Source organism: Canis lupus, chromosome 13 (genome assembly GCF_003254725.2).
Source record: "Canis lupus dingo isolate Sandy chromosome 13, ASM325472v2, whole genome shotgun sequence".
Lineage (NCBI taxonomy): Eukaryota > Metazoa > Chordata > Mammalia > Carnivora > Canidae > Canis > Canis lupus.
Genome location: NC_064255.1, coordinates 5271101 through 5284564, shown reverse-complemented (window position 1 = coordinate 5284564; position 13464 = coordinate 5271101). Strand labels below are relative to the sequence as shown.

The window sequence follows — 13464 nt, the reverse complement described above, 5'->3', positions numbered from 1 at the left end:
TCCAGCTTTGTGAACCCTGAGCGGAGAACTCAGATGACTCTGCCTAAAACTCTGACCTACAGAACTGCAAGAAGATAACAACTGGATATTGTTTTAACCCAGCAAGCTTGTGGTGATAGAAAACTAATACATGATGCACTCTCCTTAAGTGTTTTATAAAGTAATGAATCTTTTTTTATTAAGTAGTCTCCATGCCCAGTGTGGAGCCCAGCACAGGGCTTAAACTCATGACTCTGAAATCAAGACCTAAGCTGAGATCAAGAGTCAGACACTCAACCAACTGAAGGATCTAGGTGCCCCATGAATCTTTTTGACATAAGCCAACATAAGCAAAAACAACTTTTAAAAAGCAATTAAGAGATTAATGCTCATGCATGGGGAGCTTGATGAACTCAACTGGTAGAGCATACAACTCTTGTTCTTGGAGTCGTGCGTTCAAACCTCATAGTGGGTGTAGAGATTGCTTTAAAAAAAATAAAATAAAATTTAAAAAGATGAATGCTCATACAGGTTAAGAATTCCATATAATTTTTGGACTGTATCTAATTGTGGTACCACTTTTCATTGAACTTGCTCATCTATATATTTGTTGCATCACCAATGGTAAAGGCTATAATGAACATTTCTTCAGCTCTGTGGGCTTCATGGGAAACATGGTAATATTCTTTGAAGCACATATTGCTCTTAAATGTATTTGCATCACCAGATTTATATTTTATGCATATAGTTTTATAACAAGCTGCTCAGTTTCTAGAGAAAAGGTAGTGTATCCTATTTTGTGTACAGCATTTTATTTCAAAATTAAAATATAACTCCACAGGACCCAAAAAATAATGTTCAAACATTCATGGCAAAAAATACATGTAGCATTGGAAAATTTTATTAATTTAAACATGGGTCATTATTATGAGCACTATCATCAAATTTTCAGCACACACATTTTATTCTGTATACTGTGATCAACACCAGCTGAAGAACTGGTGGCTACTCTCACAAAGTAGGATTTCATCTTTAGTCTACTCATTGCTACCAAAAATATCATCAAACTTCCTCTAAAAAAATCCACGTGGAAATTATCTTTGAAACGGATGTCTATCTAAGAGATGAATAAATATGGCTTTTGTCTCTTCATCATATCTGATCAGACATTTTCTTTTACTGATAGATCAGAAATATCAAACTTGTTTTCTGTGAAGAAAGCCTGTGCACACACTGCTCATATTTTACCATTAACAAAAGTAATTAAAATATGGGTGAGACAGAGTAGCAAGGAAATAATTTTTTTTTAAGATTTTATTTATTTATTCATGAGAGACACAGAGAGAGAGAGGCAGAGACACAGGCAGAGGGAGAAGCAGGCTCCATGCCGGGAGCCCAATGCGGAACTCAATCCCGGGACTCCAGGATCACGCCCTGGGCCAAAGGCAGGTGCTAAACCCCTGAGCCACCCAGGGATCCCCCAGGAAAGAATATTAAAAGTTATGTATTATCTATATTTTCTAATGATACAATATTAATTTAATTAGAACTTGAGGTTCCCAAATTAGCCACCGGACAACTGGCTAACCAATGATATTTGGAAAAATACAACAAATTACAAACAATGAAGTTGGGATTACAAAAGAAACTATAAATATAATTTCTGCCAGCATAGTACTTCATAAATACAATTTAGAATGTTAAAGAATTGATTCTTCTTTGGATAATGGCCAAGGAACTCCCATCAAACTAATCCTCCGAAAGATAAGTTCTGGACAAAATATGAACAAATAATTATTTGAAGGCCCTAGAAAGTAATAAAAGAAGACAGACGCTAGGGTGTAACTGACATTTGAAGAAAGGAATGACTTAGGTGCACTTCTCTTTTCTTGACTTAGCCAAATCCATTCAATGTTTGAAGGCTAAATCTATGTTAGAAAATTCAGTATCTTCCTAACTTGAAAAACCAGAGTAAAGAATTTGAGCAAATACAGAAGGTGGAAAGTGAGGGGAAAATGATGAAAAGAAAGCTACAGGAAGGAAAAAGAAATTTCAGTGAATAATAAACACTGCCAAATCTCATGCATGCACAGAAAGACTTGAAGCAGCTCAGCTAAAATTAAAATAATTAAACTAAAATTTCAGCCGCTTTACCTCAAGGGAAACAACAAAGTCTGTAGCTCAAGTTCAGCCAAGTTAAATTCCTGCTTTAAAAATAATCACCACTCTTCAAAACAGATTTCAAAGTCTCTATACAGTATTGTTAAACGTATCCAAGATAAAATTTAAGATTATTCAATATATTAAGAAATAGGAAAACATGACCCATACTCAAGAGAAAAGAAGACTCAATAGAGACTGATCAAGAGGTAACTTGGGTGTTAAAATTAGCAGAAAAGAATTTCAAAGTTAGCGTATAAAAACTATGTTAAAGGAAGTGAAGGTAATATGCTTATAACAAGTGAAAAGATAGGAAATCTCAACAGAGAAATAACCATAAATAAATAACCTTCTGGGAGATACGTAAGAGGATAGTTTCATGACTTAGGGATTGGCAAAGGATTTTTAGACAGAAAACAAAAACCCTAAGAGAAAAAAGTTGATAAATTATATTTCATCAAAATCAAATCTCTGTTCATCTAAAGGCATTATTAAAGAAATGAACAAGCAAAAAAAATGAACAGGTAAACCACAGACTGGGAGAAGATATTCATGGAGCATATGCCTGACAAATGGCTGATATCCAAGTAGATTTTATAAACTTCTACAACTCATTAAGAAAAAAACCTAATTTTATAAAAATTGAACAGACACTTCACAAAGGAAGATGTACAACTGGCCAATGAATGAAAAAGTGCTTGGCATTGTTAGTTTTATCAAGCAAATACAAAATAATATCATTAGGATATGCTATTATACACTCACCAGAATGACAAAAATTAAAAAGACATATCATCAAAGTTTGGACAGTGTGTGGAACCACCAAAATTCTCAAACATATTTGGTGGGAATTTAAAATGAACAACACCTCTTTAAAATGGTCTGCATTATAAAATTAAGCATACACCTACCCTGTGACCCAAGAACTCCTCTTCTAGGTATTCATGCAAGAGAAATAAAAATACATGTCCATAAAAAAGACCTAATTGAGAATAGGTTTATTCATAACACAGTATACTACTCAGCAATAAAAAGGGAAAAAACCTACTTGTGCATGCAACAGCATGGATAGTTTTAAGTTATGCTGATTAAAGGTCATTTATAAAATAACATATTCTATATGACTTCAACTATATGAAGTTCTAGAAAAGACATAGCTAATCATATCCCCCTACACTGGGGGAGAAAAAAAGCAGAACAATATTTGGTTCTGGAGGCTGGGGGAAGCCACTATTGACTAGAAAGTAGCTTAAGGGATATAAGTGTTGGAATTTAGAGATTAATAAATATAACAGTCCTTAACTCAAGAGCTCACAGTATAATGATTTTACCAATATCACACAACCAGTTAAGTAGCAGCTCTGAGATATGAATACAAATTTCATGTTCAACACTATACAACATAAAGCTAACACAATATTTATAGAAAAGTCAGGCACAGATCAATTCTTGACTAAACATGGCAGCTCTCCTTGCCATTTTCCATGACCTCTATCTCTGACATTTCAAAGGTGAGATGGAAAGTTTAAAAGAGTTTAAATGACAAGTCCTGAGTTTGATTTTAAGTAAGCAGATGAAAATTGTTTCTAGAACCTAATATGGGTCCCATGTCCCACCTCCTAAATCAGAGCTGCTCCACTTTTACCTGCTTTACATACTGAGTTACGTTCTGAAGGAAGTATTCTCTGGTAAAAACAAAAAAACAAACAAAAAGCAGTTTGAAAAACATTAGGCAAAAGAAAGCCATGTTCAATGGCTTTTCCCATTTTGCCCTAGAAAAAGTATTCACACACATTTCTGAGATATTTTTAAAAACTTCTGAAATTCAGAAGCTGAACTCAAATTATGGATCAGTCCTAGGAATTCTTTCGTTATAGACATGAATCTTTGTGTGTAACTAATAAGTGAATATGAATATGAATATGATAGTTCATACCATGTATGAAATGAATTCATTTTATTAACTGCTGAATAGTGCCAGCATTGAACAGAAAGTTTACCAATAATTATCTTGAGTTTTCTAAGACTCTCCATGATCATATAAAACTTGATAATAAAAAAGTACAGTCAACATTTGCCTGTCAGTCGTCAACAAAAACACAGCTTTATAAAAATTTTCCCAAAAAGAAAATATTTAAAAATTACATATCAGTATCAGATTAAGGATCTGGACTAATAATTATAGTATATAGCTAAGGTCTACAGTATATATTCAAGTAAAAATATATATGATATACATTCATAAGTCATTGATTAGAAATAGATCACTGTTAATACTAGCTTTTATATCTACAATATATAATTATTAATTTTATAATAATATATATATTTAACAAGGTTAAATAAATATGTGTGTGTGTTTGTGTATACATGTGCACGTGTAACAGACTATTGGGTGCTTTACACTTCAGAATAAAGACTGTTCATAAAAAAATGTTCCTACAATGAAAAATCAATTGTGCTGTGATCGTACCAACTCCAAACAATGCATACTGTGCAGATTGCACTCTCAGAGCTATGAAAAGTAAGCATGCTGCTCTTTTAATGTCAAAGTAGTCATTAATGTGCCATGATAAATAAAAGGAGTTTATCTCAAAAATCCTGAACACGAATTGATGGCTTCATTATAAACAAAAGCAATAGTAAATGCTATGTAAAGAATGAAATACTTCTCACCCAAAACACTACAAGACTAAATAATTAAACATTTATTTTGCAAAATCAAATTTTACTTAAATAATATTAATGTTTTAGAACTGTGGAAACTTGTCATTGGAAAAGAGTCTATTTGCCCTAGGTAATTTCAAGACTTACATTTCATTTTTATAGAGTGGCCCTATAATTTATTGTCAAATAGCAACACTATTGACAAGTACTGACAATAATTAGTGCAGGGTGGCAGGCATAAAATGGGGCTATGCCAGGCAAACCAGATCATAGGGTTATCTTACTAGGAATCAAAAACACCAACAAATCCAAATATCCTTTGGTCTATTAAGTTCTTTGTAATCTTACATTGAAATATGGAAGTTTGCCTATCTCATTTTATGCATATGAAAGGGAGAGAAATACTGTCTTTAAAACCTATTCTGAATAAACTCCAGTCCTATTATGCCCCTGTGTGGCCAGCCGGCACAGCAAATTCACTGCCACCCATTTAGTTACAAAGAAAAAAAATCACATCTGGAGAAAAAAGATAGATTTCTTCACTGTACAAGAGAGACTACTAAAAACCAGTAAATGGAAAAACTTGAAGGATATGAAGTACATTTTTCCACAAATTTTATCACAAAAGATAGTCATCATTATCATGTATTTGAATACTCTTCAAAGCCACTGATTACTCACTGCAGTGAGCTCTGTTAAAAATATATCTTCTAGCATCCCAGTATTTATGTTTGCTTCCAAAGGCAAGATCACAAAATCTAGGCTTCATAATGAATTTAGCACTTGAAATATCCATTTTATTAGCAACAAAAGCAATTATATTTGTATCTGATTAAATATTTAATTTGTAAAAATGAGTTTATAGTAAGCAAACTTGATAACAATTTAAAGTGGCATTTCATCAAAACTTGTCGAGTGGATTTATGTAGAATGCAGACCCTGATTTTTTTTTCTTGCTTTACCTTTAGTTGTTTCAATTCAATTGTAAAAGCACAGAGAATATCCTGCCACCTCTTTTATGCAGTGAAATGGTACTCAAGGATCACAAGGATAAGAGAATAAGCTAAGAACTTTCAGTCTGAAACATAAGGATCATTCTATATAGCTTCCAACAACAAGTCTAAAATATTCTAATGATTTTCACTCATAAATACATTTCAATTATTCATTTGATAATAAAATACTATACTCATATACAGCTTAGTAATTTACTATCCATAAAATATTCCTCGTGTACTTAAATCTTGGCTCTTTTGACAAGTTGAACTAGCCAATGTTTCTGGAGTAACCACTATGGGAGATTTTCATCTTTAACCTTTTATTGCTTATATGTCATAAAAATAAACAGCCCTACCATCTGAATCCTGATGAAAGTTGAGTTGTAGATTTCAGGATATGATTAGCTACCTAGGAAAAGTCTCAAGAATATTACTTGAAAGGGTCCCCTCAATGATATATTGACCACAACCAATGCATAGTACTTATTCTAGTAATTTCTCCTAGAAAGCAATTCAGAATAAAATATAATCTAACTGCCCATATCTATGATTTATTTTTATATCAATTTAAAGATCATAGTTCATGTCACAACACAAATACTGAATATTTCATTTGAATTAGTCCAAACAATTAAATGATTACTATACATAACAACCAAAACTGCTCTTTCCAGAGACATAGTTACATAATTGATGCTTCAGATCTCAAGACCATTAATGTCCAGTCTACAAGGTTGAAAGGCTCATTATTTAGAAAGATTTTTAAAGTTGTAAGATCACATCTTCTGATGACATACTAGGGTCATTATTTTTCCATGACTTTTCCTTCAAGAATGATTTTTCAATCTACATCTTACTTTCTGATTTAATACTAACTGAAATGTTGATGTCAAGGCATTTATATTTTTTTAAAGAATTTAAGCAGAGAAAGAGTTCTAAAGAAAGAGTTCTAAAAGATCATTTATATCTTATCTGAACACAAAGTAACTAAAACATTAAAATATGTGGAGGCATTAATCCAATATATTAACTTATTTTCACTCTTCATACTTATAATAACTATTTGTATAACTGGTTTAGACTGATTTTAAAAGTAAATCGAGTAGTTGATTATGAAAATCAATAGACTGCATGTGAAAAAATGTCATATGTTTTTTGAAGACTAAGAAGTTAGGAACATATAAGGCAGGTATATTTTTTCTCCTAAACCAGAATAAATTTTTTATTGATTAAGTGGTAATTTCAGATAATCTTAGATAAAGAAATCAAAGTAAGCTAAATAAGACTGGTGTTACAGAGCATCAGAAGCTTCACATTTTAATGTTAATTGCAGCAATATAAAATTCTAGATTTTTAATAATGAGAGCAATGCAATTATAAATATGCCAACAATAAAAGAAACTTGAAGCTAAAACAAAAGCATAGTGATAGGGACCCACAAACCCATCAAAATATAAATATTCTCATATTTTAAATCTAACAACATTTCCTTTAAAACTAAATTGCATGCCATACTGTTCACAGCACAATTTCTAACGTGAATATATACCCAGACCTAATATTAATATTTTTAAACACATAAATTCTTGGCATTAAAAAAGATAGAAATCAAGCAAAGAGAATATTTATAAAGGATGAGTACAAATCCTAAAACTGGTAGCTTCAGGTCATGGAAATTTTAAGAAAGCCATACTGCCTCTTTGATTTAAATATAACATGCAATACAGATTATTTCTACCATAAATTACAGACACTCAAGACTCAAGTGATGTATTACTAAGTTAAAAAACCTAGTATCTTAAAATATAGATAGCCTATTACAGGATATCATAGCATATACTATTGTATTTTAAATTATCTAAAAACTAAACATAAAATCAGTCAATTGGATAGAACCGTTCTGAGGAAAGAAGTGAAATTTTATTTAAAAAACAGATATATTATTCCATATTCAATGAAAAGGTCATATATTTATCATCAGTAAACATTTTAAATGTCAACAAATTTTAAAAGCCTCCTTTTCATCTGCTAAATTAAGACACATACTGTGTTAACAGGTTTTCTTAAATCTCTAAATAGGCTGCCTCACAGTGTTCAGAAGAGACCAGCAGAACCATTCAATATTCTATGCACTATCAGTTCTCCCTCAAATTCCAGAAGGTTTTAGTGCATTATTATCATATTCACAGAATTTCTTTCTTAAGCTTTCTCCACATATATTTAGTTAAAATGGGATCTTTTCTATAGTAGGGGTATAACATTAGCAATTCTCGCAACGCAAACAACTGGATAATAAAACTGCATTTTAAAAGCCTTCTTTAATAGGCTGTCTCTTAGGTTCTCTTTCTAAGCCAGAGAAACCGTCTAAAACACGTTCCTAATTTAACAATCTTCACCACATACACAAAATGATGAGGTTGAAAAAGCAATAGGAATTTATAACAAAGCATCCTTTCAAACTAGCCAAGCAAATACAAAGCATTATTAGCAGTTTGATAAAATAGCTTGTTTAAAAGTGATTATTGATCTACCCTGCATAGAGAAATGTCTCAGACCCAGGAAACATCTTCCGCATGTTTTACAAAGAGCATGCATGACTGCTAATTCACATTTTCCAACAAATCACATATGATTATATATCCCCATCCCTATATATGCATTGTAATCACTGCCATGTTCACAAAAGAAAAAAAAATCCATCAGGCATTTTAAGTGAATCAGTTTATTCATTAGAAAATGAAATCATGTAACAGCCTGTATTATGTTTCAAAGGTCAAACTAGTTAAATTTAAGATGCTTTTGGTGCTTTGAAGTAAGCTTATTTTCCTTCTTAAAAATCAATTAAGGAGAATACTATATAAAATTTCATATTAAAGACAACACCCTTATAATACTAACATTTCAATACATAACAATTTTTATAGACATTTAGGATGATTCTGAAAATATCAATGCTAAAAGAAATATAGTTTAGCTTTACTCACCTTGCATTGTTCAGCGTTTGTCCAAAAAGCTCATTTTGTAAAATATTTGGTGGGGATGAGAAAACCCCATGAAAATGAGATAAAACAGAATTGCAGACCTGGCGCAATGTCTCAAATTGCATTTTCTTTCTTTTTTTTTCTTTCTCTTATTTTTCCTTACCACCTGTCTTTAAAGTCATCTATTTGCAGACACCATCAAATAAAAACATGCCAATCAAGTTCCATATTTCTCCTGAGCTCTGTAGAAACTGTGCTTAAATGAGCAGAGGTTGATAGTTAATTGTACAGTCATTATTCTTCTAATTCAGTCGTAGAAGATTCAGTACCCGTACAGCTTTCGGCTTTCTCCTGACTGTAGCAAGAATTCTGAACAGCAGTAAGCTTTTTGGGCATTCCCAGCTGAAGTGTGAAGCTGAGCTGCTTTCATGTACTCTACTCATATTTCTCTAAGCCTATTAAAAACACGGAATGAATAGATGCTGTCGTCAGGAGTTTCAGCACATCTGGCTGCCAGCAATAAAATCTCAGAAGTAAAAAAAATGGGGACAAGGTATCTTCTCAATGTTACTACCGGGTAAGAAGAGAAATTATGAATTTCCCAACCCTTTCCTCTTTCCCTGAAAAATGAATAACTCCAGCAACGGAGTATGTAGGTCTCTTCACTGTGAAGGCTGCTGCATAGGACAGAACACTCTAAAAATAAGTGGTTTATCTTCTTCTGATATCATGAAGCTATAAAAATATGACAGACAATAGGGTTTTTATTGCCTGTATTTATAATGCTGTGCTTCCAAAGAGACATTTGGAGAACTTACTTGTCTTAATTTCTTACTTAATTTTAAAATGTCTTCATTTATCTTTAAAGAAATAGTGGATAATGTTCAATCCAGTACCTTTCTAAGGGCCATATATAGTGACTACATGATTATCTGTGCAACTTAGAAAAAAATTATACTCTATCAATTAAAATTCATATAAGCCGCACACATTAAATATGAACTTCCCCACAAATTAAAAAACAAAACAAAAAAACAACAACAAACACACAACTAAACCCAGAGAGACTTTATCAACTATTATTAACTTACTTCAATAAATGGTGGTCAGAGCATTTCTCAGAAAAGAATATTTCCTGAAGGCTCTAATTGTCTTAGAGTACCCCAGATCACCACTCATTCTCAAAAAAGTAATTCAGGTTTAAATAAAATCTTAGTTATTCTACATCCAAGTGCATTCATTTTTCTACAAAAGATGCTCTAAAAGTAGTGTGTAAACCAAATTTTAAAAATCAACTAATTTATAGAGAAAGTTAACATCTTTATTAATCTTTAACTGTTTCTAAACCATGACATATCTATAACAGATATACCCGTGTTAGTCCTTTTTACCTCAACTTTCAGCTTTAACCCTTTCTATCCCCTTCCACATGCATACCACTATAAGTAGGCACTTAAATACGTTAAGAAGTTTTTTAGAAACTGATGAATTCTTTGTTGACATGAATAAACATATCACAAAAGAGCAACACAAAATAGACATGTAACAACATAAATTTTTAATGACACAAAATAAACATGCAATAATGCTAATTTTCAAATAATCAATTTTTTTTTAAGAAACTACGGTGTTCAATTTTAGGTTTGTCCTCAACTAAGAGTGTTTATCATTTATTATTTTATATTTCTATAGGTGCATGTTAACCTATTTATGAAACAGAATAATCATAAAATACTTTTGGTTCATAAAGTACTTCTGTATTTATTTTTTAATTTTTTAAGATTATTTACTTATTTATTTAAGAGAGAGAAAGAGCAAGAACGAGAGAGCACAAGCAGAGAGAGATGGAGAAGCAGGTTCCCCACTGAGCAGACAGCCCAACACAGGGTTTGATCCCAGGACCCTGGGATCATGACCTGAGCCAAAGGCAGACACTTAACCAACTGAGCCACCCGGGCACCCTAAGACTTCTAAATGTATTTTTTTAATATCAAGAAAATGGGGCAGCCCCGGTGGCTCAGCGGTTTAGCGCCGCCTTCAGCCCAGGGCGTGATCCTGGAGACCCGGGACTAAGTCCTGTGTCCGGTTCCCCTTTGGAGCCTGCTTCTCCCTCTACCTATGTCTCTGCCTCTCTCTCTGTGTCTCTCATGAATAAATCAATAAAATATTTTTAAAAATAAATATTAAAAAAAGAAGGAAAATATAAGGGAGTTGTAATTCTATTGTTTTATAGATGAAAAGAAACTGAGGCTCTGAAGGATTAAAGATAACACAGCTTATAAAAAGAGTATTTAAATGAAAGTCTGTTTTGGATTCCGTGTCACATGCTCCTACCCTATCATTCTATCTTCTATGTATATACACACATGGGTCTGCGTGCGCACACACACATACACACATACCTATTTGTGAACAGATCAGCCTCTATGCATGAATAGGAAAACTACTTGCCAGCGACCTAATCAAGAATATTTCAGTTAGAGCAAACATCTTAATTATTTTAACTCACAAGTAACTTTAAATAGGTTTCTTTCCTTTAACTCAAAAGCAACCTGATGTGCTTCAAATTTTTAAGCTTTTGATCATGTTAATGTTTTTACATCTGTAAAAGGTCAATTTTTTGTAAGTGAAAACATATCGTTTTAAAATTCTCTATTTCCAAGCTTATACTATCTGTGATGAATATATAATTTCCAAGCTTATACTATTTGTGAAGCCTATATGTATGGATGGATGTATATATATAATTTCCTCTTTGTGGTTAGACTCAATTTTTTAAATAATCAAAAGCCCCTTTGAAGCACGTCTGTTAAATAAGAAGGTGATTAGACTGCAAAGCACCCTTTGTTGCTTTAAAAAAAAAAAAGTTTCTTTTGTTTCAAAATTGGATCTGAAGGCAAGGTCATAGGAAGAGTTTCAAAAAATGGTCTCAGCAATGGAAACATCACTGGAATGAACTGCAATGTGACTTCTTTGAAACACTAAAGATTATAGCAACTACCTTCCTCCTCAAAGCCTTCTTTGGCTTCCGCCTTCAACACACACTACTGGTCAGCTTTCTTAGTTCCTTCAACATTCTAGAAGTGATTTCTTCCGCTTCCCCAGTCCTTAGGAACCTTTCACCTGCTCCCATTCATCCTTAAGGACTCAAATGTCACTCAAATCCTTAAGGACTCAAATGTCACTTTCTTAAGAAGACTTTCTCTGACCTGGATTAGGATCCCTATCATGCACTCTCATTGTATCCTGTATTTGTTCTTCATGCATTTGATAAAACTGTCACTATATATCTACTTGAAAAAAAAGTTTCATGTCTTTCAGCTCCAGTCCCATGAGGTTAAGGCTCACGTTTGTTTTATTTTAGCATAGTGCCTAATAAGTGCTCAATAAATGTTTGTTGAATGAACAGATGCCTATTATTTTATTGAAAAACTAATTAGCTTCTAGTCACATCCCATAAGTAGGATAGGAAACTGCTCAGGGCTCAGTTTGGTTTTTGGTTTCTGTGTTTATTTTAGCTGGCCACATCATGTTATAAGGCTCATAAATATAAGAACAACCAATATTTGCAATCAAAAACATTGTGTAATTTGTTGGAATATCCTGAATATTTTACGAATGTTTATAGCTAATACTTGTTTTACATTTTCTGTACACTGTAGGACACATGTAACATAAACATTGGAGGATTCTATAAGGAGAGTAAGAACATGGTACTTGGGAGTTTGATGGCCTGGTTTAATATTAACTAAGGAGTGCCTGGTGGCTCAGTGGTTGAGCATCTGCCTTTGGCTCAGGGCATGATCCCAGGGTCCTGGGATCCTCACATCAGGCTCCTTGTGGGGAGCCCAACGTGGGACTCAATCCAGGGCCTCCAGGATCAGGCCCGGCAGTGCTAAACTGTTGAGCCACCCAGGCTGCCCCAAATCAAATCTTTTTTAAAAAATATTAACTCCAAACCTAACCAGCCATTATACCTCAGGACATTCACTTTATATATCCGGGCTATGGTTTCTTCAAGCTATGTAATTTACCTCACAGGGTTATTATTATATTTAAACATGTAATGCATATAAATACATTTTATAAACTCTAAACTACATAGTGATTGGAAGTAACCTATGAGCTACCTAAGGAATCAAATTATTGGAACCAAGATTCTAATAATTATGTTCAGATATCTTTTATTTATCATCTTTATTCATGCATTTCTTGGTGCATTTATTCATGAATATCTTTGTGCAAGGCTCTATCTCTCTGTCTGTTAGATATTGACAGTATACAATGCTTATACTTACCTCTTCTTGGGAAAATCAGATAATTAGATCTATATTTATACTGAGTCCAGCAGAGAGGCATTAACTCTCACAAGTGATGTAGATGGTGGAAACCTGGCTGTACTATTAGAATCTTTAGCACCTCACTGGTAATGAAAAACTAATTAGAGTTCTCCCAGAAGAAGATGTGTTAAGCAATTTCTAGCAGCAGAGGCAATTTTATTAAAGAAGATATCTAAAAAGCTAATCAACACCTGAAAGAGTTTAATCTAAGACATCAAAAGAATTCAAATAAAAATAATAACAATATAATGTGCTTTTGCCCATTAAATTGGCAAAGTATTGGCCAGAGGGTTAGAGAATGGGCACACTCTCATACTATGTTTATTAGTATAAGTATAC

At 32.8% G+C, this 13464-nt stretch overlaps 1 protein-coding gene across 49 annotated transcripts in view; it reads right to left on the bottom strand.

The window, feature by feature from the left end:
* RIMS2 (regulating synaptic membrane exocytosis 2) overlaps window positions 1–13464 on the bottom strand; it is a 580920-nt gene that overhangs the window by 371180 nt on the left and 196276 nt on the right. For 3 of the 49 annotated variants that reach the window (XM_035715228.2, XM_025450185.3, XM_025450186.3), the window contains exon 1: window positions 8789–9398. The exons of 37 other annotated variants lie outside the window; for them this stretch is intronic. In XM_035715228.2, the coding sequence (XP_035571121.1) occupies window positions 8789–8910 (122 nt within the window). In that variant the 5' untranslated portion in view covers window positions 8911–9398. Of the gene's footprint in view, window positions 1–8788; window positions 9400–13464 lie in introns of those variants that run through there. 9 more of the 49 variants (XM_025450191.3, XM_025450193.3, XM_025450195.3 and 6 more) reach the window with 4 other exon arrangements.